The sequence below is a fragment of the Antennarius striatus genome, chromosome 10 (assembly GCF_040054535.1).
Source record: "Antennarius striatus isolate MH-2024 chromosome 10, ASM4005453v1, whole genome shotgun sequence".
NCBI classification, from domain to species: domain Eukaryota; kingdom Metazoa; phylum Chordata; class Actinopteri; order Lophiiformes; family Antennariidae; genus Antennarius; species Antennarius striatus.
The window spans coordinates 18122501-18148100 of record NC_090785.1 but is presented as its reverse complement, the minus strand read 5'-3'; the positions used below and the strand labels follow the sequence as shown (position 1 = coordinate 18148100).

Below are 25600 nucleotides of genomic sequence, written 5' to 3'. Positions count from 1 at the left end.
CCTCCCCGGGACCGTTTTTGGGACATCGAGGGCCATCCTTTGGGGGGGGGGGGGTACTGTCACGGTTGCTGCTCTGCTGTGCTGGGGTGTGACAGGAGGAGAGGCTAACCTGTGGGTGGAGCCTCATCTCCACACCTGCTGCTCGTCTCCACACCTGGACCCGAGTGGGCTGATTAGCCTGAGGTTTTATAAGCAGGTTTATGGTTTTGGTTTGTTGCCAGGTTGTTTTTGCACTACAGCATTTCTTGTTTCCTTGCTGTTTGCTTTGTTTTGATTAAAATATGGATGACAAGCTCTCCACCGGTGGAATAGAGGGATCCCTCCTTTCTGCATAGGGACAGATGTTCATACACTGGAAATGTTTTTTTTTTTTTGAGAGAGTAAAATTAAACAAGACACATCAAGTTCTTCTCTGAAGTCTACATCTAACTCAGGACCCGTACATTTACCAGGATTCACTAGTTTTACAGTATCCCTTATTAGACCGGAAAACTGAGTTTAAAATCAGGGATTTCTTCGACATTTAACAAAATTTGAACCACATCAACTAATATTTCCTGTAAAGGTAGAATGAAATTATTTCCAAGCTATAGACATAAAGACATGCAGAGACATGACACCATCTTCGATGAAATGATGGCAAACATCGACACCACTGCATGAGAACATCTGACTCATAGTTGTAATGGAATATGTCCTCAGACACCAAGAATATCAGCTTCCTTGCCTCTTTAATTTCAGGAATGTAATAAATAAACCTATACTTGAACAATGAGAGGTGGCGGTATGGTGCTGTTTACTACACATCTCACAGCAAAAAGGGTTTGGTTTTGAATCCTGACCTGGAGCTCCAGTGAGGGGTTTGCACATTCTCCTGGTCTCTCCTCCGTTGGTTTTCTTCTTCAGTTCCTACCTTACCTCTGCAACCCTAAGTCATGCAATATAAATGAAAAGATGATAGCTGGATTGAATGTGAGATTGAATGGTTGTTTGTGTTTCAATGTGGCAGCTCTGCACTGAACCGGTGACTTGACTTGGCTGTACCTCTTAAATGTCAGCTGAGATAGGCTCCATGACCCCATGGCCCTGCAAAGGATAAGCGACAACTTATGAGGCAGGGAATGATCCACTGGAGTGTCACATAGCCTCACTCAGGCTGAACCATGATGCCTTCCTGTAAGCTTTATCTGTTCATGTGGTCAAAACTTTGTAAATGAGGACTAGATTATTAGGGAACAACCTTTGGATTCATCGGCAGTTTGCCTCGCTTTTTCTCTTCTACTTGCCTGATGGACTCACACTCTAGTTCACAGGAACTGCAGCCTCTGAGCTCACAACCCTGAAGAGAGGAGAACAAACCCCAGATTTGGTCTTTCTTTTACTTTTCTCATAGGGAACCATTCCATAACAATGGTAGAAACTGCATTCCCTTCATGAGTCTGTAAGTCTCTTCTTTTTCAAATACTTTTTTTCCATTCTTCAAGCCAAAGGTCTGACTTGTCCAGTGTTACTAAATTCTCTGTCCTTCCGTGCATTGGAGAGGAACACTTGACTGGTTCTCTAACCCTAATCTAGGGTCACACTGCAGATCCTGTTACCTCAAAGAACTCCATTCTTTAGCTATACTATGGTCCATCTACTGCAGAGTCACTGAGTGCCTTCCTGGTCAAACCCCTGTCACCAATGGAGGCAGGTATATAAACATGACCGTAAAGGGGAATCAAGCAGATGTGTTGGATCTGTGAATCAACCAGCAACCAGCAAAGTTGTGACAGTCTATTAAGAACCAGGTGTTAATGGTTGTATCAACCCCACCAACACCCTATCAGGGCAGGGAACCACTCAAACAGAAGAGGGTGAAAATATAGATAGTTTTAGACAGAAAACAGTGGAAAAATTCTGAAAAATAATGTAGAAAAATAACAAAAAATTATTGTTGTTTTTTTTTTTACATTTTCTTTTAAAACTCCTTTCAAAACTGATAACTTCATTGGCATTGACAGATGAATGGATAAGATTCATATACAGTATTCACAAGACATTATCAAATGTGGTGTACGCTATCAAATAAACAACTGTTGCAACTACAGCACGTAGATTCTTTACTACATTTAGAAACTTTAAAACCATCAGCAGGGATATAAAGGCCTAAACACAGTTTAGAGCTGCACAGAAGAACTCCGTAAATAGATGTGAGTTAAAGGGCACGAAGAGTTCATGTTCTACTTCATCAGCTGAGTTCACGTCACAAAAAGCCAGAGTGACATCTCTGCATTGTAGTTTTGCCCTTGTTTTTATATTATGTAACAGTCAGACGCTTACAGCTTGGAATAAGTAATAGGTCACATTCATGACCTTAAAGTATTATTTACGCAGTTTCAGTCATGCTGCTAATTTCTTTCAGGTTACCAAAGGAAATAAATACAGGAAATCCAACCAAAATATATCTCAGTAATAATTTGTGAGTTTGTGGATGACGTGGAGCTCAGTGTGACAGTCTGACAGCGTGTGATGTTCCACTTCTCCAGTGGCTGCTGTTCAATAACCCATGCGGCCACTAGAGGGCGCAAAAGGTTCAGCACAGACTTCTTGATATGAATCCTTTGTTTACTTTAACACTCCCATATTATACTTTAACATATTTACATGCTAATTTACGGTAAATATTAAGATATTTTAATAAATTGCACACAGCTGCCAGACTTTCAGATGGATGTACTACATATTTAAAGTTTATTTAAAAATAATATGAAATACAAACAAAAACCCTAACAGTGGCTAAGATTAAATACAATAATACTTTATTTGGTTCTTCATTAAAAGAGTATCTCAAATGTATTAAATTTTTGGAAGTGGGCAATTTAAGAGTTGAAAAATACAAGGTGCTATTCTCACATCTTACTTCCTGTATTTCATCTGTGCGATGAACAGGCCACTTATCACAGCAGGAAAATGTTGTTGGTCTCCTTGCGTACAAAACTGACATATTCTGACTTTTTGAAGTAGCCACTGTGAACGACTTATTTCAATATTTCAAGCTTTCATTTGGAGCTCTACTTTTTCTCACATGAAAAACTTAAAACCAATCATTTCTCTTCCTTTAATGCTGTTAGCCATTCCTCTAGGGAAATCTCTCTGTGTAGGAGCCAAATGTCCAGTCAGCTGATAACACTTTATGTTCTCACAAATCTTACTCACATTTCATGTTGTGACTTGATTTATTGTTAATTAAGTAAAAGCAGCTCCATTTATCATACGCAGACAGTGGGGGAAGCGATTGAGCAGCATCTTTTTTGTCAGGTCCAGTATTTATTCCTCTTCTAATGAGTCTATAATTAGCATTACCATTTGTCAGGAGATTAAAAAAATAATTTAACACAGCACTCTCGTATGCAGCTTATCAGATTAGCCTCCTGTATGATTTTATCCAAAGATAGCAGCAGCGTATCTGACACATGTTCTTAGCCAGCAAACAATGTAATGTATAATACTATATCATGGTAAGCCGAGCTTCCAGCAGCAACATAACTGACACGTTTGCAGACGTATTGACTAGATGTCTGCAGAAACATTTAAAGGCAGCAAACCAGGGATTTACATGGAAGATGCCTAGTTGCTGTATCGTCAGCTAATCCTCTCTCATTTTCAATGGAAGTGGCACAAGGCATTATCTCAGGTGTAACTATTAAATCTAAACTATTATAACAAATTTTTAAAAGGATTCTGTGCAGAGTGAAAGCTGTTGTTTGAAGTCATCTGACAATATCACCATAATACATTGCCAGCTGCTGTAACAGCAGACAGACTCAGTCTTGCTGCTGCCACCGCTGAACAGCTAGGGACGGAGATTCTTCCTTAAGTAAATATTGGATGAACACATTCCAAATAAACCAACATATGACTCAGAATCAGGGAATTATCAAGATGTTTGCTAACACCTGATCCACTAGTATGATTGTGTGGTTTATTGACTTGAAACAAGAAGCACAATCTGTCAAACACATTTATTGGTGTTTCTCATAAACAGTGCATTGGATGAGGATTAATAAATCAAACATCAGTTCAAAAATATTTTTCCCAGGATACTGACTGGAACAACTTGAGGATATCAAACATTTCAATCTGAATGTACGGTTAGTTTAATATGTATTGTTGACTCGTTTCTCATTTTATATGAATATAACATGGCATTAATATTAAGTACACAAAACACTCGCTGGCATTTTCAAAGGTCACCTGCAAACCAGAGCATTGACTGATCTGCACCTGTTAAAATATCAGTGCAACTCATTGATCTGTTAGCATTTGATTATCAGCAAATTAATTAACTTGTTTTCTTGTTTTAAATTCATATACTGTAATGGGAAAGCATTATGATGAGTCCTTTGGTTCTGTACATACTATACGTCATGTGTGTTCTTTTAACATTAGTGCTGTGTTTGAGTGGCTAATTTAGTTTCTAAATATTGCTTTAATTGGTGTTTCTACAGTTGGATATATATTATTCTATTATTATTCAAGAGTTTTATTATTACAATCACTGATAGAATCACAGACCAGCTTTAAAGACAAACTTTTCGAATGTTGAATTATGATCGGTAACCAGTCCAAATCAACTGAACTCTGCTGGGGAGTATGATAAAAATCAGAATGATTGCTGTTCCACTAACTATTAAGGGTCTACACGTTAATTATCTTGGCCAGTGGCATTTAAAAATAATGCAAAGTGAAGTTTTATTTTTCATGAAACTATTCAGATGCACAGACTGCATAAATAATATGACTAAAAAAAAATAAAAATGCAGATGGTAAGATGAAAAACATGCACCAAAAAAAAGTGATATCAGACAAAAACTTTACATTAGTGTGAATATTATTGAACAATGAGCTAAATCTTCTGTGACTAATAAAGAAAATGTCATGGCCCTGAAGAGAAAAGGTGAAGAATGTCATTTTCCTCTTCTGAAACTGATGATTGATATGAATCTAATTAGGATGGGTAGATATACCCAATCTTCTGTATTTCGCGCATATATGGTACGTTTGACAGTAAAGCTGACTTTGACTTAGACTTTGATATACATTGTGAGCAGATTACTGTAATATTTTGAAATTTAAACAATTACTTATTTAGCTGGAGACCCAAATCCCCCTGCTTCCAGATCACAGAAGTACTTTCACACAATTCAATACTATCATCAATCTTCTGCTTTAAAATCAACGAATATAGAAACAAAAACGCATGCAAAGCAGCATTTTCTACATGTTGTCCAGACACCCGTCATTGTGTTGCGCCCTCTAGTGGTCTATCTCTGTCAAAGCAGTCTAAATGAAACTTCCTGTGGAGGACTCTGCTGAGGACAAGATAGAACAAGCAAATCCCATTTAATTTCCACTGTGAATAAAACGGAATTGTTAAATAAAGCAGTTAAAAAAGTGACTTCATTCAGTTCATTGGCTTTTGACAAGATGCGCATCCTCAGCCTGGGACTTAGTATAAAAACTTTAAGTCATCACAAGTCAGACCTCTACATTTAAGGTTACATTATGAAGGAGAGCTTGTGTTGCCAAGTGGAAACTCTAAAGATCTCTACTGTTAACCTTCAGAATAAAGAGGTGTCTTCTGGGTTGTCGGAAATGTCCAGAGTAACTTAGTTCCTGTAAAGTAATCCAGTCGGTGGATTAATAGTTGGCTGTAATGGGCTTTGGTTTAGGTGGTAACTTATCAGACGGTCGGTGGTTGAGGCTTCTGGCTGATGAATCTCTGAGTTAGAACTGAAGGTACCCAGGGAGCAGGTTTGGGGATAAGAATGTTCTCTCCTAGGCATTCAAATCTTCATAACATAAATTCATTCATTGAGTGTCTTGAAGATGAGATAATCAGTAATCACCTTCAGCCATTAATCTGAATCTGGGTCATGGCAGCCTAGCCCAGCTGACATCAGGCTGGAGGCTGGGTACACCCTGCACAACTTAATTGCGGGGCCAAATAGAAAGACAAAAATCAGGTTAATCTCACAGTTATACCTACAGTCAATGTAAAGTGATAAATTAATTTAAGTTGCCTTTTTTGTGGTGGGAGGAAGCCAGAAACCATGGACAAAACGGGGAGAAGTGACAAACTTTATATAACATCCAAGTGACAAACCTCAATACTGTAAAGAAGTTTCAGCCAGTAGGTGGCGCTCCAAATCTACTACGGAGGCTGGTTCCCCCTGACATCTACACTCTCCAGTTTTTTAGAGCAGCTATTTGACTCTGTTGAACTATTTAAATGGTTGTGATGACAATAATTACCTGCAAACCTCACCTCAAAATGAGGCTAAACTTTCCTCAAACCTGCATCATCTTTCAAAATGTCAGAGTGAGCCAGTGCAGCAATTTAACTTCCTGTCTGTCAAAGAGAACAGCATGTTTTGTCTTAAACCAGGAAAGCATTGACCTGAGGATGGCAGCTCCATTGATCACTCACACATTTAAAGCAGCAGAGTCCCACCACAAAACCGCTGAACATCAATCTGCTGCTGACAGCATCCTCATTAGCACACAGATGCTATGTTTTAAAGATATTTTTCATTAATTCACTCTTCCTCTGTCTTTGAGAGACAGTAGCAGAATGAAGACACCGGGGAGGCAATAATGCAGAATCAATTTCACACATGACCGTGTTTTGGAAAGGTGAGCAGCTGATGAACGTCTTGATCTGTCCATCAGACGGCCTGTTTTTCTCAGTGGCAGCATCATAAGTCTTGTTGGACTAACCTGGACTATCCATCTATCCATACGTTGTAGATGTGTACGGTGGAGCTAACCTCATCCACTTCCTGTTTCAGCCCCACTGATTGATGAAGACGAGCACAACACCACCAAGAAACAGAGTTTACTCAGGATAGTATTTTGTAAAGTATGTAGTGCATCGGCCACAGAGGCCACTTCAGTAAATAAACAGTCATTTAATGACGGTGTCTAGTCTTCTTTGCACTGATGAAGCAAATGAAACTGAAAAATGTCACTTTGTCCAGAAGGACATGGTCTCATGGACGCGACAGAGCTGTGAGAGAAAGAGCTGGGAGGACGAACTGAAAGTCGTGAGTGATATTTAGGTACGTCCTTCACTCAAAGGTTCACTTATCAGCAGCATCTTTCATCAACAAAGTGCAACAAACACACACACACACACACACACACACACACACACACACACACACACACACACACACATACACACACACACATACACACACAAAGACAAAGCCGGACTGTTTCCTGTCCCTATGGTGAGTGAAGTAAACAGCATAAAGATAGGAGGACGCTGCAAAAAACAAGTATATCCCCAAAGTGTTTATCACCTATAAAAGACAAAGCGGTGCAGGACTGTGTCTGAGTCAGATGTTTATTATATGTAATGATATCTGTATTATATATCTACTATTTTACTATATTTTAGAATAATTTTGTATTTTCTTGCTGATAATATACTGCAGCTACCACAGCCTGGCTCAATGAGCACGTCGGCTTATTCTGGGGTAGCTGAAGACTAGGATTCGGAGGGGGTTGTTCTACGTGAAGCTGTCACTCTGTTCACACAGGATGACACAAAAAAAGAAAAAAACACACCAATCCCTAACAAACACAAGATATTTCCCATGAGAATTAATGTGAGATTATTCAATATGTGTTCATATTGAAACACCTAAAGCAGATTAAAGACAGATCAGATGCAACATTTGTACATCAAGTCATTCAAACACAATCAAAGGAGATAACTGACAGCATCAAGAACAGTTCATTTGCTTCCTCTCCAAAATGTCCCATAATAATCACCATTTTTATTGCTGCAGTCATCTACTGACCCATTATTCTTCTACCTGTTACTCTTTAATGACTGTATTCTAACCTTCCTTGTCTACTTTTTTAAACACTTTATGATAGGAAAGATGCTTAAAGTCCTACTTTTGCATGAATTAATAACTTGCCATTACTACTTTCTGTCTGCTTTAGTTAATCCATGATGCCTTGCAAGATGGCACTGTAGCAGAGAGGATTTCAGGGCTGATCAGCTCCCAATCAAAGCTGGTTGGAGGACTTTCACTCTAACCACAATCTATTTCACTTTAATTCGCTCATCATTTGGCCATCCCTCAAGGAACTGTAGCTTTTCTGGCCTCGAACCATTTATCAGAATCCCTTTGTTGTCTCTGATAACTTAAATTTGCATCATCTGCTGGCACTAACACAAGACGTCTTCAAAACAAATTAAAATCACACTGCAATCATTAAATATAAATCCTTTTATCTTAATAAATGTATATATTTACATAGCATTGGTGCAGTTCATTTAAGGACAGTAGAACAACACATCTGACATGTTTCAAGGTGCAGGGTACAAAAATAGGAAGAGAAAATCCCATGCATTGTCCTGACTTTAGGCCAAAAACGATCATGAGGCGAAGACTTTTGTCACATGTAGCACGATAAAGAGGACAGGAGCCTTTTCAGTGCGCAGGTGTTCTTTCTTCTGTCGAGTCAGGTGTTTCTAATTCAGAGGATTTGTTCCCATGCTCACTGTTCAAGGATCTTAGGAGGATAAAAACATGTACTCTCAGTAGTCCTCCAGGATATGGAATTGCTTGGCTTAAACTTTGAGTTCCAGTCTGGCAAGACCAATAGTTTCCTCACGTTATTTGAAAATTCCGATAATTCCTTTATCGCCTAATAACTTCTTCATTCTTGAGTGGGAGCAAAGACTAACCACCTTTTGCCACCATTGTGTCCTTCGATAAATAAACAACCCAGTAGACCATATTAAAAGCGCCAAAGGACACGGGGAACAAGATCCGTGCATACTTGTCAATTTTACTGGTTCCGCCCATGCCGGCAGTGGTAGGCTGAGAGCACGGTGTCTGCTTCAGCTCCAGTTTGTTCCCCATCATCTGGATGCGCTCCAGCTTGGGCCCCAGCAGATGCTGCAGAGAGGAAGAACTGGTTTGCTGCCTGCAAGGCGTCCCCGCCATCACGTCCGGTGTGGAAGCAGCAGCCTGCGGCGTGCTCTTCACCAGATGGGTGGACGAGGAGGCCACGCTCAGCAGGCTCTCGGACTTGGGACTACACCGGGAAAGGGTGGAGGAGCTGCCATTGGCTCCGCTGGCAAAACCACGAAGTGGTCTCGCTCTTCCCACTCCTGAAAGGTTGGTGGTGGACTGGGCTCTCTGATGACTCCTGGTTTCCAGGTGGGAAATGTAATTCAACCGCTTTCTCAGGTTACCGTTGGTGTCAGGATTCTGAAACAGAACAGAGATAAGGATGATAGTGTACGTCGACTTATTAGATATGTACTTTCTGAAACAGATTCATATGATGGAAGGTACTTATGTTTAAGGTAAGGAACAGATTGAAATGTTGGTTACTAAGGTTCATTTTATGTTCACACAAATGAATCGGAGGATGGGGTTCTCTTCAGACTTTCCACAACCAAAAGAGCAATTAACAATTAATGGACTGTGACAAAAACAAGGATCAATTACAAAAGCTATTTAATTTCTTGTGAGATTTCTATATTATAATTTTTCCTAACTGGATAAAGGAGACATTAGCATTGAGAGATTTAGAGCACCACTTACGTCTGAACAGTTTGCTGGGTGACCTGTTTCTATTTATTTCTGTGACCCAGGTTAAAAGCACTTCATCACGGATGCAGAACAGTCGAGTTATCTAGATCCTTTACATCAGCCTCACGTGCTTGTGAGTCTACACAAAACATGTGTACGACATGTGTACTCCATTTCCTATCACTATCACATCGTCATTTGCAGGCATCTCAGAGCCTAGCCCACTATGACGATGTCACCATGACGATATCTCTTTACTCCAATCTGACTGATGTCATAGTTCCAACTCCTATCATTGGGGCTCATGTTTTAATCACCGGCAGTTTATAAGGTATCATAAAGGCTGGCTCATCCAGAGAGAACTTTTTCAACTTTCAACTATACAAAAACAGTTTGAATAAATCTGCATTATCTTGCAAGTAAGTCAAAAGTAAGTAAGACATTAAATTATCTGCTCAATATTCAACAAACAGATTCAACCCTGATAAATATACCAAGGTGCTATATAATAATATTACTGTATGCATTCAAGGCTAGATTTCTGGGTTCAATGTGTCATATAAAGGTTATTTTTTCAATATGTTTTTTGTCATTAATGCAGAATCAAATTTGAGAGAACGCTGATGTCGCTTTCTGCTCTTTGAGGAGTGGACTGAGCAACATAAACCTTTTCATATTGATCTGATTACAGCCCCCCCCCCCCCCCCGACACAGATGGACTTCATTTGGAAGTGTGTGCAATACAGATGTCACTTACCAAGGATTTCATTTATTTCCCACAAGCTTAAGACAGAAAGTAGGTAGCACTTCATCAAGGCAGTAATGCAATGTAGTGTCAAAGGAGCTTATCCTTTGCGAGTTGATGTTTTCAAGCGGGGAGAGTGTGATGCCGATTCTCAGGCATTTGAAGGAATAATAATCCCCCTCCCCCCGATGGAAATAGAAAGGTTGTAATGTTATTGTGTCCATTGTGCATCTGAGAAAGTGTGTGTGTGAGTGTTTTTCTATCCATTCTTGGACAGGTGTAATTGTGAGATGATGGAACCATGAACACCCCCTGACCCTCCAACCGGAGACCGTTGGTAGAACCTACAGGGCTCGCTCTCGAAGAAAGAGTATTAATTTTTCCCCTAGTGCCAAAGCCTTTCTGAAACCTATACAGATGTACCCAGACTGTGTTGCCATGGCAATCTGCTAATCCACTGACGTGACGTTGTCACTGTACTGCATTCAGGCTTGATTACACCACTAGGATTTGGACAGGACGAGTCAACTTAAAGTAGTTAGAGTAAAACTGACATACATGGCTGGGTTTTGTCAGCTGATAGGTTAACAGTAAAGCTCTATACTCAGTGTTATCTCTGATAAGGGATGTGAAATTTCAGATATGAACCTCAGTCTTCTTGTCAAAGCCATCTCATCCCCAGCAGTGCTTTTAAAGCACCATAAATAAACTCTTACATTTGGAAGAAAACTGATTTGTAACACAAATCATGTCTGCCCAAGAGCTCTGCAATAGCTTCATGGTAAATTCATGAATACCGATCCAATCCATACGTCAGCTTTGGTGTCAATTTAATATGTTAACTTTTGACAGAAAATGCAAGATTATGTTAGTGTAATCATGCAGGATTTAAATTTAGAATGTATCTGTGTCGTGAAGCTGTTTCTATATTATAATGAGGAATTGTTTCAGTATTTCCAGTTGTGGCTGCCTGAGCGAGGAGCTGCATAATCAACTAGCAGAAACACATAAAAAATCATATTATGACCTGAACAATGACAGTCCATCAGAAATGATCACTTTCCACATAACCAAATCATAATTTGTGGGCGATACAGGAAAGATCAATAATTGTGGATTGTCATAAAATTGTATTTTTGCAAGACTGTGGTTTAAATATGATGTGCTTTGGTAAATTCTATAATGACAGCATTTTTTGTGTGTGCATTTTTTAAAAATTTCATTCAATAGTGACTTACAAGAAAATGGAAGCCTGAAAGTGTGATATGAAATCTGATTTCTGTCATTCCTCTACAATTCTCAACTCTTACAATTCTTATAAAGCACTGGGAACTTAAAGGGAACCAGAAATCACCTGCAGCATTTCCTCAGAGTCCTTGACCTTGACAGGTGTGGTTTGGGGTACCGGTGGACATTTGGCTGGCTTCTTTTTGGCGTGCTCAATCTGTGCATTGGTGAAGTAGTTTACAGCCGCAAACTCAATAAGGGCAGAGAAAACAAAGGCGAAGCACACGGCGATGAACCAGTCCATGGCAGTGGCGTACGAGACCTTGGGAAGGGAGTGGCGAGCGCTGATGCTGAGAGTTGTCATCGTCAGTACGGTCGTGATGCCTTCAAGGGGATCAGAAAACAACAAAATCAAAGCAATTGAGCTGCAACAATAAGCTGAATCAAGCTTTTTCATATGCATGTTGGAAATCACAGCAATTCTGCACAAACAAACAGAAAACAAAGTGCTTCAACAAACAAAACAAAGGCAGTACAGTGCCAAGGCGGAGACATATTAAACAGGTGACACTGAAGAGGCAACAACAAGAAACAAAGACACATTAAGGGGTTAATTAAAAGCTTAAAGGACGATAAAGGCCAATAGGAACAACAAAAAGACAATGAAAGGGAAAATAAAAGAGACAAAATCACATAGAGGCAAGTCTGTAAAAGAGTTTCAAGAAGGCATTTCAAGAAAGTTCATCTGGAGTTATTTATGTCACATAAACATTGCAGCTTATATATTATTACTTTTATCAAATACGTTATCCACAGAAACCTGAGAACAAATGAGCTAATAAGGATTTATTTTAAAAATACAGTATATATCCTTTATTACATTTGGCTCAGTGGGATTAATGCTGGTTTAATACATTTTATATTAATATCAGAAAGTTACTTGTGGTCCATTTCACTATTTTATAATTATTATTATTGTAGTAATAGTTTTTATTAAATACTGTACATAAACATACTGGACATAAACAGTAAGGTACCCACAGAACTGTGATAGATAATTTATTGCATTTGGGTTTAGAGTACGGTATATGAATCTCGAAAAATTCACTGTCAATAGTACAGCAGGAAAAAAGAGCATTGATAGTGAATCTGCTGCTACTTCATTGTTATATTATATGTACATTTATATTGAAAGGTTTAACAGTGTATGTAGTCTTCAATAAATCAGTGTACTGTATTCTATCACAAACACCTCCCACCTCCTTTGTAGATCCAAATAAAAAGCCCTGCAAGACATTTTCTTCATGTCACTGCCAAATAAATGGAGATAAAGATCATTTGCGGTGTTCAATAGCCCATGCACATTATGCTGCTCCCTATCAGCATATTTCATCAACTAAAGGCAGAGGGATAATGAACCACATATGTTTGACTCTGTGAAAGAGAAGATACGCATAAAGACAACCAGAGGAGTTACACCTGTACTCATGAATGTCTCCTCAGGAATAAGATCTTTTTTTATCAAATCCATCAGTCGCAGCAGCTGTTCTGATCAATCTTCTACTACATGTTCCACAGCATTCACCAGCTCCTCTTCAGTTTATTCTGTGTTGTCTGCTGCTGTGCAGCTAGCGTCTATCAGGTCAGCATCAAACAACAACACAAAGCTACTGACAAGTGCTGTGCTGTAAAATTAGAACTGGTCACGGATCTGGCTAGCACGCAGAGGTTCTGTTGTGGTCCTGCAGTAACAGAAGGTCACAGTATAAGCCTGTAGCTTTTGTCCTTTAACCAATGGCAATAATGCAATTTAAAGAAAATCCCCTTTATATTCCAGACCTGGAACAATCTGTGCTGCAAAGTCCTTGCCCGACATAAAGCCATCGTCTGCACCAGGAGGTGACCGCCATATAATTATCTGTCAATCAAAGCAGCTGCATGGGTGACATTGATAGGAGCAGCTACAGATGGGGAACATTAACCTTTAATGCAGGACTGAGCTCAACATAAGCACAAAGTATACAGTACATAATTAAATATATATATATATATATATATATATATATATATATATATATATATATATATATATATATATATATATATATATATATATATATATATATATGTATGTTTTATAATGCATTTATTCAGTTAATTTTTTCCCCAACATTTAAATCTAATGTTTCGTCTCACAGTACTTCAGTTAACACAAAGGTATGAGGTAATTTTTTGACCCATCTTTGTGCTCCAGTATAAAGTGCCCCACGTCTGCAAACTCTTTCCAGATAAATGTACAAATTGAGCTTTTTTTAGTCTGAATCCACTCTGAAGACAAGAGGCTCCAGCAGTCCCGAGGTTCCTGTGTGTCTTCCTGACAAAAAGCTTTTTCCAAGCTCATAGTGGGGCGATGTGGGTGATTCACTGAGGAAGGAAGTCAAAACAGAGAATGGCTGCAGGGAGGAAGAGTAGAAATCCAAACACAGACCACCCTCCTACCTCCTCGCACCAGCCTCATCTCCCACCATCACACACACATTTAAACACAGACGCTGACAGCACAGGTCCACTGAATCAGGTTTGATAGATGCATCAGTAATTGTGTTGCTGTCATGACGGACTATTAGAGGCAGGGAAGAAGTTCGGATGGATTGTCGGACACGCTGGACACTGCAGGAGAGCAGCCCTGGTCTACTGAGGGCCAATCAGTGTTTATCTGCTCAGCAAAACCACTGTGAGCCTCAGAAACACACACTGATTTAAAAGCATACTGAACAGGTCTATGGCAGTGAGTTTGTGTGTTTTGTGTTAAATTTATTTAATTTTACTCTTTAGTATCTTACTGATCCCCATGGATTAAATGTTTCTCTGATTTGACCCGTTTCTCTGATTTGACCTGTTAGGGTTAATTATCTTGTGTCATGTCCAAGAAGTCATGTTGAGTCTTTGTCCTGTGTGTTCTTTGTTATCCACTTCCTGTTTTACGTTGGCATTAATCCCTGCCCTCTCATTTCAGACCTTGACTTCCTCCCGCTGTCTGATTTCCCCACCCATGTGATTGTCCACCCCGCCTATAAGTGGTTCTACTTATGTTCTTCAATTCTTGGTTTTGTTCTTGTTTGATTCCTTGTATTTTATTCTTCGATACTTTGTTCTTTGTCGCGGCCATAGCTATTTCCTCTTTGAAAGTGAATTGATATTTTGTAATAAAGATTATTGATTTGTACTGTCTTCTCTGAGTCGTGCATTTGGGTTCAAATCTTATTTTGGGTCGGACATATTGTTTAAGGATACATTGACATGGCATACATGTAGACTGAGGGGGGCTGAGATCTGAACCACTGACCTACAGGTACGTGGGAGACGATCTTACCACTTATGTCACAGCCGCCCTTTAATTATAGAGGAGGTGTTTTGATTTACACTCTCTGTTCATCGTGACGCCGGGACACACTCATACCTATGGTCAATTTGGGAACGGACAATCAACCTGAAGTGCATGCTTTTGGAGGTGGGAGGAAGTCGGAGAACCCGGAGAGAACCCACGCAGACACGAGGAGAACAGACAAACTCCACACAGAGCCGTACTCGAACCCGGAGCCGCCTTGCTGTGCGGCGACAGCGCTTCCCACTGCACCACCGTGCCGCCTGAACTAATCAATCAAACGATAGTTAACTCAAACAAGGAAGGATGGGCCTGATGATGGTGTGTATCGAAAGTAGCTGTCAATCCAAAAGGCACCCAGATCCTCCAATCTGTCCCGTGTCCAGGCCGGCCAAAGCTGGAACATTGCTTCATTCACCCTGTCACAAAATCATGGCATTACTTTTGAGGCAATGAAAAAAAAAAGCTGTTCCATGCAGTCTCACTGAAGTGAATGGAAGATCAGCATCTATGGACAAAATGCACCGAATGTTAGAGAAGTTAACAAAATCGAGTCGACATGTGTTAACACAACACGACATGTCTGAGCGTTCAATGTATGGTATTTTAGGGGAAGTTGAGCTTCATATGCAGTCTTAGAGAAATCAACTCTTCGTTTGTCGGTATTAGATAGTAATTCTGATTGTGTGTAAAAACAGACGTTCATTTTTGGTAGTGCTGGAGAAGCTTGAAAAGTCACTAATATTTTGTTGCTTTGTGTATAAGGTAGACACCAGGTTGTTGTTGTTGTTTTTTAAGTAATAGGGGTGCAATCATAAGCACCACAATACTGATTAATTCAGCAAAACCTGAACCTTGAAATAATGGCCTCTGAAAATACATTTTTTAAACTTATTTATTAAAGTGTCTGACATTTTTGCATATATGACTTTTAATTTAGAAAATTTTTGTTATATCAAGCATTTTTGTACTTGCAGATTACAAATATATGCATCTCATAATATCCTAGAGCGGATGCCTTATGATCAGACTTCATTGTGCTTGTGTTTCAGGGTCCTGTACAAAAACTCTGTATCTAAAACAAAGATATGTAATTGCAAAGTGTAAAAAGTAATTTCCTTGTTAGGGGATTAATAAAGTGGATCTTCTTCTCCTTTTTCCCAAAAGGGATATCACATTATTGATGTAGAGGGCTCAAAAACTCTTATCAAATAGGAAATACGTGGCATTACAAGGAAAATTCCTATTTTTGTAAATGAATGTGCTTTATAGGAATTACAAAAATTATCCATCTGTTACTTATCCACCTATAATGAATAAACAAAGAAAAATAAACACTTAATGTTAATTATTTTAGTCCAGATCATCACTTTTAATAAATGCAATGTCACAGTCCAGACAGGTACTTTTCAAAATTTCAGATTCTGAAATTTCTAAAATTTACAGATCCAAAGTTGTCCAGATGAATCGCTTATAACTGAACCGTAAAGTCTCAGTTTGTTACTGATTTGTAATAAAGTTGTAAACATCCATTTCTCATAAACACATATCTTATTATAAAATAGTGCTTTGAAACTTAACAGCAGCTGCTTCATCCCTACATAATAAAACAGCGTTATTCAATATATCCTACAAACAGACCATCTTTATACGTTCATCTGTTCACTCCTGACTTCATGAACAGTTTAGATGTCAAAGCCAGCTGCTGTGGAAGAATCATTATCATCACTGACACCAACACTTTTCATTCTCTCTCATTAGTTGCATTGATCAGTTAAAATTGCCTCTTACAAGATGCTCCAGCTCGTGATCTATCAGCACTAACTAAAAAAAGTCAGTGTCATTCTCGCTGAATTATTTCCATCATAGATGGAGGAGGTCGTCTACAAACTGCTGCAGTGAGACGGCCCTTCTGATTAAACACGAAGCTACGAGTCCTCATCTAGCAGATCTCTCGTTGACACTGATGTTTCTACAACCATCATAAATGTGATAAAATATTAATATTATAAAAAATATTTCACTGTTCATGAGCAATGAAAGCAGTAATTGATATAAACTGGAAGAGTTTAGAAGTAACTTTTTTTACCCAGAAAAGCATAAATGTGACTAATTTTGATTTGATTATGGAAAAATATTTTAAATTCACTTTAAAACCACAACATTGCAATAAATTACTCAATGTATTGCTTGTACGTAAAATTTTTAATGTAGTTTTTTTAAAAATGGGTATGATTGTCTCTGTCATCGGACTCAGGAGGGAGGGTTTTTTGGGTAACCGAAGGCCAACCAGACCAGCGGTATCTCCAGACATATTTGTATTTTAAGCTAGCTGCTGAACTTTTAAAGAGCAATCCTGTGCAGGAAGTTTTTTAACCCAGATGAGACTAATTGTTAGATATCTTACTTGAAAATTGATCAACCCTTACTACAATATGATCACGCCTCAGTGATCAGATCACATGATGTTTTTAAACCATTCTTAACAAATAAAGTCTGCCACATGGATTGTTGTGTGCCTGTTTACTTGACAGTATAGATGTGAAACTGTCTTCTGGTTTTCACTTGGAGCCGATTGACCCCCGGAAAACCGGAGATATGATTGATTATATTTGATCTAAGACAAGCGGTTCAAACAGCTCCTTATCGTCAGACGGCAGGCGCCGTGTTTCTGTCCATGTAGTCGCCATCGTACAAACGGTGACGCGTGTATTCACGTGATTCGAACATGTTTCGCAATTATGCGCATTTAATCACATGATGCAAACATGTGTCACGAGGCCTGTCACGTGGCACTGTGTCTTATTTTGAAAAACTCCTTTAAAGAGTGGCACAATTGACACAAACTGTATATAATTATGTTAGAAGCCTATGGCTAACTTTCTGGTGTTCAAAATCAAATTGATGAGCATGTTTCTGGTTTTTATGTGCAATAAAATACAATTTGTTCCATTTTCGAATTTGACTGTGTGTGTCTATTTTGTCCAAATATGTCAATATAGTAAGAGATAGGGAAATAATAACTATCTGTTGATATAACTGAAGCTGTGCTGAAGATAAACATACCAGGCATGTGTATGTTAAATCATTTTTAATGTGGTATATAGAGACAAATATCAAAGGTACCAAAAAACAGCCAAAATAGGTGAAGACTGTAAGGGTTAAACAGCCAAAATAGGTCAGGGCTGTAAGGGTTAACTCAATTATTCTACACTAATCATCCATTCATCTGTTTTTGTTTTTTTTTCAATTGTGGGTCACTAATCTGCTGCAGCTTATCCCAGCTGGCTAAGGCCGAATGGCGGGGCACACCCTGGATAAGACGCCAGCTGATCGTTGGACCACATGGACGAAAACACACACACGCTCACATTCACACCTACGGACGATCTGGTGTCACCATTCACCTCAGCTGCAAAACTATCAAAATGGTTGCTAACATAGAGACCAGCTCCTCACAGCTTTATAAGTGATGAGTTCCATTTCTCCTCATTTGACCACCTCCTTGAACCTCAGACCACCAGCTAGGCTAACACACATTACCAGTAACACCTGTCTCTAATCCTCTCTCGAGGCACCTTTCCCCTTGAAGGTTTTATTAAAATGTCTGTTTAATCCAGTTGTGAAGACACTTTTTGTATCATCCAGTATTTGATGAGCCAAATCATTTTTTTTTGTGGACCCAAATGTTTAGTTTGCGCTGTAGGCATCTTCGTTCGGCAGATGCGTCAAAAATTGTTTTTCCCCTAATGCTCCTAGATGTTCATCCTTGCATTTGAAAGTTGTTTTAAACCTAACAACAGTGATTGCACTTGATATTGCAGTATCATGACAAAAACCCAGCAGCTCTCAGTATCCTCCATAATCACCTACACATCACCTTGTTGTGCAGAGAGGAGAGCCACTCCAGCTCTGATTGCTTTGTTGGCATGAAGGCATCCAATAAATAAACAGAAACATAAAGGCAGTCCAGGATGAGTGATGCACGAGGTCTACATACCGAAGACCGTACGAGCCGGCACCGATTCTTTATTTATCCAGAAGGACACTTGAGAGAGGATTACTGTCATTATGCAGGGGATGTACGTCTGAATCATGAAGTAGCCCATTTTACGTTTCAAGTGGAAGTAGACCGTCATGACCACATATTCACCTGAGGACCAGCAGAAAGGAATTAGTTTCAAGAAATAAAGTTGCAGGTTGACAGTTAAGGCAGACATTTTGTATTATTCTTTAATTTAATAAACCCATCTTTTCTCAATCAAATGAACAGAGAGCCCAGATAAAAATAAATAAATTACTGCAATCAGTTTAGGACCTTTAATTATTTATGTAAAGCAAAAAGGCCCCGTGAAACACCTCAAATCACAATGTTTACAGTGTTTGATTTAAAGAGGTGGAAGTTAAGGCCCCCACATCAACCCCCTCTACTGCATCTGTACAGTATGTGTCATGTCCATGTGGGAAGTACAGTGTAACGATGATACATCTGAAAAACTGAACATCCGAACATGAATGAAAAAACCCCCCAAATATAAACCACCACCAGGTTTATTAAATAATCATTTGTCAAGGAATAAACTTGCTTGAAAGCATTCTCTGTTTGCGGCATAAAAAATGTTGAGTGGACAAATGAGCCGTACCCGTGATGGATTTAATGGTTTCACTGGAGACCGTCTGGCCAATGAGATCATACTGAACGAGGCTGGACGACTCAGGAGGGACTTCCACTGAATGCTGAGGCCCTTTGGTCCAAGTATAGATCATCTCTGATTTAGGATAGGCGTCTGTGGGCGGAAGCAAAGCAGATGTGAGTCACTTACTGTAAACTGCGAACAGTGCAGCGTGAAAAATAAACCACGCTGCATCGGATGAAATCAATATATCTGCACACAATGTGTCACTCTTATAGAAGTATGCATATCTTGATATAAATTCACAGTGTTTATTGTATTATGTGTGTGTGTGTGTGTGTGTGTGTGTGTGTGTGTGTGGATCCAATCATAAGCCTTGTTGACATCACCCAAATAGCCCATGTTTCCATAGTTACCCTGTTTGCATCTTTCTTCTGTTCTTCTGATGTGTTTCCACCCCCTCTTTTTAAGCTTGGACTCAAATGCATGTGAACATTTTCCACAATTATTACCTACATGATGGAGGTTAAATGATCTGTTTAGTTGGTCTGTCTGCAAGCAGGATTATATAAGAACAACTAATGAGGAAGAATACATTACAGTTTGAAGTGGATCCTGGTAAATAGGAGACTGTCGGGGTTTTTTTTACACTTTCTTAAAAACTGTCATCCACATTTTGTTTGAATGCCTCGGAATGTCAAGCAAAAAATTTCAGATTGAGTTAAAAGGGCAAATTGTTTTGCAACACTGCAATATATGATATTTTTGTCTGTTTTTTTTAATTAATCAAACTCAAACTACAGTACATTACTCCATATATTTCCATGGAAGTGGGTTAAAGAAAGAGAGAGGGGTTTGCCCCAAAGAGGGAACAATTTTGGAGTAGATCCAGATATAGCGGTGGATACCTGATGTTATTCTTTCACTTCTTTAAAGACTGTAAAGTCCCTGAACGCAGACGTTTAATTCTAGTAGCTGTTGACATTGAACTTTTATCAGAGATGGGCATCAGAGATGGAAACAGGTGATTAAATTGGAAAGATTCCCTCTGTGGAATGATGAAAGCTAATAGTTATGGACCGATTCATGTTTCAAGGTCTATGTTCTCATGCTAGAAGAATCTATATGGTGTGATATAACTGTAGGACTGTAACGTATAGAGGTTTGTTGTCTTTTGCTATCAACTAGCAAATATATAAGGTCTGTGAAACAGACACGTGTTATTCATTTCAGTACAGTACGTACATCATATTTCTAATTGGACCTACTTCCTTAGACACAGCTGTACAGTTGACATTTTGTGAATAGTTGCTCTAGCTAATGCACTTCCTTGTTAACATCAACAAAATGTGCAGCAATCATTTGGAGTCTTGTTTCTGTCAACCAGACGGTAAATCAAATAGTTGTAAACACTGTCTAACTGAGAGGGAGACTCGGGTGATAATGACGGGTTATGTATTGTTTCTACAGAAGCTGGGAAAGGACAAACCCATTCAGACTTCATGTTTCAAAATGACTGTGCACTGGGCACAGAGGAACCAACTGAGAAAACATTTTGAATCAGCCCTACTAATAATAACATTACCAGCCATGTGATGCATCTCATCCCTTCACTCCCATTCAAACGTCAGTAAATCTCTTCTGCCAGAAAAATGAGGCCCTCTCATAAATTGTTGAAGAGATACTGGATGGAGTGATATTTTCTAATAAAAATGACAAGCCCAATCCGCTGGTGTTTCACTTTTTAGTGGTCCCATCTGTCTTCTTTCTCTCACTTAAGCACCATCCAGACATGCAGTCCCCAGCAGAAGTTGACCTGTCTCACTTTTGGGCTCCTTTAGATTTGTAAAATGATCCTTTTATTTCCCCTGTATTGCTTCCTCAGTGAGTTTTTTTCTGGTTGCATCCTGGTGAGATTGGCCAGCATGTGGACACACAACAAAACTCCAGCTGTCTACGCCTGCCACTCCCTATGGGGGCTCCACATCAGCAGGATACCAACTGTGCTGACTAAATGAAATGACTCTGGTGTGTCATGGAGTGGAACGCAATGCCTGTGCAAACACGTCCAGATGGAGAAACAGAATAGGAGACTGAGAAGCGAGTGAAAGAGCAATGATAAAAAAAATGAAGGCTGGGGCAGACAAAGACAAAATTAGCACACACACACACACACACACACACACACACACACACACACCAGCTATGGAAAATAGCTGCATAGGTCTGTGCTATCCTGAGGCAGGGGAAGGGATTCTGACCTTTCCTTTGCTTCAGGCCAAATCAGATCCCTGGTTGCTTCCTCCTGACTGGAGGAGTAGCAGCAGAGCAGGACGGTAAGAGGAGGGGGGGGAGAGGGAGATGACAGTAACCGAGAAATGCGAATTTGTCCTCTGCAAAGTCACCACGCTGGATAATTGGAGGCAGATTGGGCGAGCGTAAAGGCAAACTCGTCGTCGTTTCCTCTATTCTTCCCTCTTACAGATATGATCTTCATATTGCTGCTTTTCTGCGATACGATGGAGCTGAAACGCCTTCATTTTGAGATAAGTCTTTTCCGCTGACCAGTAGGCCCAGTCTAAACACTGATGCTCAGATAGGGTTTCATTGTTCATAATGAAGACTGAAATACTTCATTATTTTGCACAAGCATTCAGCTGCTTTGTATCTCACCAAGTCTCCTCAGAACTCATTCAGACCAGACTCAATTTCAGCTCTGAGCAGAAAAAGTCACGTGAGAAACCCTTTGCAGCTTTTTCTGGATGAAACATTGAACTCGTGTCAAACTCCTTTACCTGTCTACACATTTAAAAAAAAGTTAAAAAAGATGATGTAAAATAAAGTAAAGTAACATTTACACCTAAAATGTTTTAGGGCAACATGCTTCCAGTAAATTCCTGACTGCCTGATAAATGTATTTGTGCACAAAGCTTTTAATATTACAGATATTTGTATACTGATGACTGTTACATATGTACACAAAATTCCATTTAGAAATCCTGAATGTCTAATAGTCAGTTTTACCTGGAAGACATGAGACATGTTTCACTCTTCAATGACAATGAAAATTATATTTGACAGGTTTTATGTTGGTTAATCCACTAAATCATGCTGTATATAATTATCTTTGATAATCACCACATAATTCCCTTAACTGTGACACGTGATTTTGACCTATGCGTTCATATCTGCTCACTTTTCTCCATTTGATAAGGACCCTGGTTATATGACGTGTTCACAAGTCACCGCATGAGCAAATACAGCAGGGTAACATGATTTTGATTGTTAGACATATGTTTTAGTAATGATGAGAGGATTTACAGTAAATAACATCATATCTGCGATGTGCAGAGCTATGGATCAATCAAAGGAGAAGCTTTCTAATTACTTACAGCTTCCAAACTTGAGGGGACATGCGTGTCCATCCATGGGGAAGTCCACCAGCTTCATTGGACACTCGGCACTGATAGTCAACCTGTTGGAACACAGAATTGGAAAGGCTGGAGACCCGGTAGACACACAAACAACATACGAATGTACGCATTGAGAAAACTTGGAAGAATCGATGACAGTAACACCAAAGCGTTGCTAAATTCTCTTTGTTCCATTTCTACTGAAGAAAAGCTGACTTATAGTTAACCTTTAATGAGAAGCTGATGGTTTGCAGGCATTGGATCTGGAATTGACTGTAATACAATCAAAACATTACAATGATGTGCTAGAAAGTTGAACTTTATAGTAATGGGACTGCAATAACATCATATGTTCTGCCTCCACAGAGCTCTACACTGTTTACACTGTGACCCAATGGGTTAGATTCATAGTGGACTTCTTTAATTCAAACAAAACCTGTCTTCTCTCTTCTCCAACATTCTATTTTTAACCTGCATATACACCACAATATGTTCCAGTAGAAGGAAAGAGAGACTGAACATGTCTTGCGGCTTTGACTGTATTTCCTGAGGTGTGTAATGTTAATATAGGAGTATAGGTCACTACCTCATGGTGTACAGAATGGTGCCATTCTTCATGATGCGGAAGAGCTTGTTGGGCGCCGTCATGTTGTGAGCGACTGACTTCTTGCCATTTCTGAAGAAGGTGTCCGGTGTCCACACTTTGGTCACCATAAGGTTGTTCAGCCTCAAAATCTCAATGGGGCCCTCATACATCAACCTCCTGTCGACCCACGTCTGTCGAAAGAACACGTCCATCGTGTATTCCTAAAATAAAAATTAACACAGGCAAGAAAAACACCTAATTTTGGATGTTTTCCACCCAAACACAGGGTAAAGCGTGAGCATGTGTTGACATGTGGGACTGTACTGTACGTACCATTTCAACATCTGAGACAGGCCCAAAACTGGTCACATAAATGTCAGTCTTGACCTCTGTCACAGGACCTATCGAGTCAGGAAAAAGTAGATTTACCAGCTTTTTTCTTGTTTAAATCCTTCCAGAAGGTTCGGACAACAGACACCAATGTTATTCTCACTTGGGTGTCTTTGCAGGGCTGCAGCCCATCAAACCCCAAAAAACATGCAGTAGCTTATTTCGTGTAGAGCCTTTGCATAATGGAAGTGGAAAAAATAGCTTAAAATATGTAAAAACATAATCCAGTTTAGTTTTTTTTTCTCTCTCAGTGAATGAAAGTGGAGGCAGAGCGTCTAGTTTTAAGTGCAGGGATAAAAACCAGAACATTTCTGTCCGTGCGAAACCAAAGATGACTCTTAGAATAAGTCTGGTTGTCTTTGTCGTTTTCAGGAATGATGTACAGGAAAGTCAAATCCCTACTTTTAGCACTTGAAATGTGCATTAAGCGTCTGTCCATACATACACACTTACATAACAGCACTCCCTTTGGAGGCCACTCTTTAGGCTGCGATGGCAGCTTACAGGATCAAGTCAGAAACGTCATGTCACATCGCGTGTGTGGAGAAACACTTGACCATAAGCAACGTGTTCCACACAAGTCAGCAGAGACCCTGGACCTGGCCTGGACAGAAATACAATATGATGTCTCCATCATCAGGACCTGTGCTTGATTCACTGGAGTCACGGAAGTCTGCGTTTTTGTCCTCTGGAGGAGTTTTAAAGGAGTTGTCAAAGCGCATGAAAGCACTTTTTATTTTTATTTTGGCCGATTGGAATAAAAATATTTGTTTTACTTTACAGGTTTATATATAATGAGCTTAAAGGAATGTTTAAAAAAAGAAAACGTTTCACCTTCACTCAAAACGTTACATAATTACTGCGTATGCAAATAAATTGACTGGTGCAGCTGGTGCGTAAAAGCGAGGTCAGTGTCACGGTATCCTTGCTGACAACTTATTGCATCAATTTTATTCTGAGGTTCAATTTCTGCATGAGGAGGATTTTGGATTGTTTGGGATGTGATTTAATTACTTTTTTCTACAATGTAATGTCTCTAAAAGTGTACCCATCAGGTGAATATTGGTAGTTTTCATACAGAAAATGTGGGACATTTGGCACTAAATAAATACATACATACATACATACATACATACATAAATACATAAATACATAAATAAATAAATAAATAAATAAATAAATAAATAACGCGTTTATTTCCTACATACCCCCGAATCCAGGTCGCAGCCTGTTGTCATAGCCGTCCAGAAGTCGGTCTAAAATGCGCGTAAAATTCTCCGGATAGATCCTTTCATCCCTCTTTGTTTGTCCAGAGATTTTCTTCACGCTTAAATAAAAAAAGAAAAGAAAAAAAAGGAGTACATCACTATAACTCAAGTGTTTAAAGGTTTACAGAAAGGATGGAGAGCAGAGACATGTTGGCACCGTGGACACTGTGGCACTCACCAAGTCGTCAAACAGAAAAAGTAGAAGACAGTCAGAATAAAAGCGGGGCGCATCGCTGTCACCGTCTCCTTCTTCTTGGCAGAAACCATCTTTACATGCCATACTTCAAACCTCTTTACATGTCACCACTCCAGATGTATGTGTCCCCCCGGGGGGGGGGGGGTAA

The 25600-nt window shown here is 39.4% G+C and overlaps 1 protein-coding gene across 1 annotated transcript in view; it reads right to left on the bottom strand.

The window, feature by feature from the left end:
* Positions 1–8321: 8321 nt before the first annotated feature.
* gabra4 (gamma-aminobutyric acid type A receptor subunit alpha4) overlaps positions 8322–25600 on the bottom strand; it is a 17446-nt gene continuing 167 nt past the window's right edge. Inside the window, exons 1-9 of the mRNA XM_068325175.1 lie at positions 25435–25600; positions 25197–25315; positions 23932–23999; positions 23599–23819; positions 22992–23074; positions 19609–19752; positions 18966–19118; positions 11708–11964; positions 8322–9281 (exon numbers count right to left, since the gene is read on the bottom strand). The exon at positions 25435–25600 is cut by the window's right edge and continues 167 nt beyond it. Coding sequence (XP_068181276.1) covers positions 8748–9281; positions 11708–11964; positions 18966–19118; positions 19609–19752; positions 22992–23074; positions 23599–23819; positions 23932–23999; positions 25197–25315; positions 25435–25523 — 1668 coding nt within the window. The 5' untranslated portion in view covers positions 25524–25600 and the 3' untranslated portion in view covers positions 8322–8747. The remainder of the gene's footprint in view (positions 9282–11707; positions 11965–18965; positions 19119–19608; positions 19753–22991; positions 23075–23598; positions 23820–23931; positions 24000–25196; positions 25316–25434) is intronic.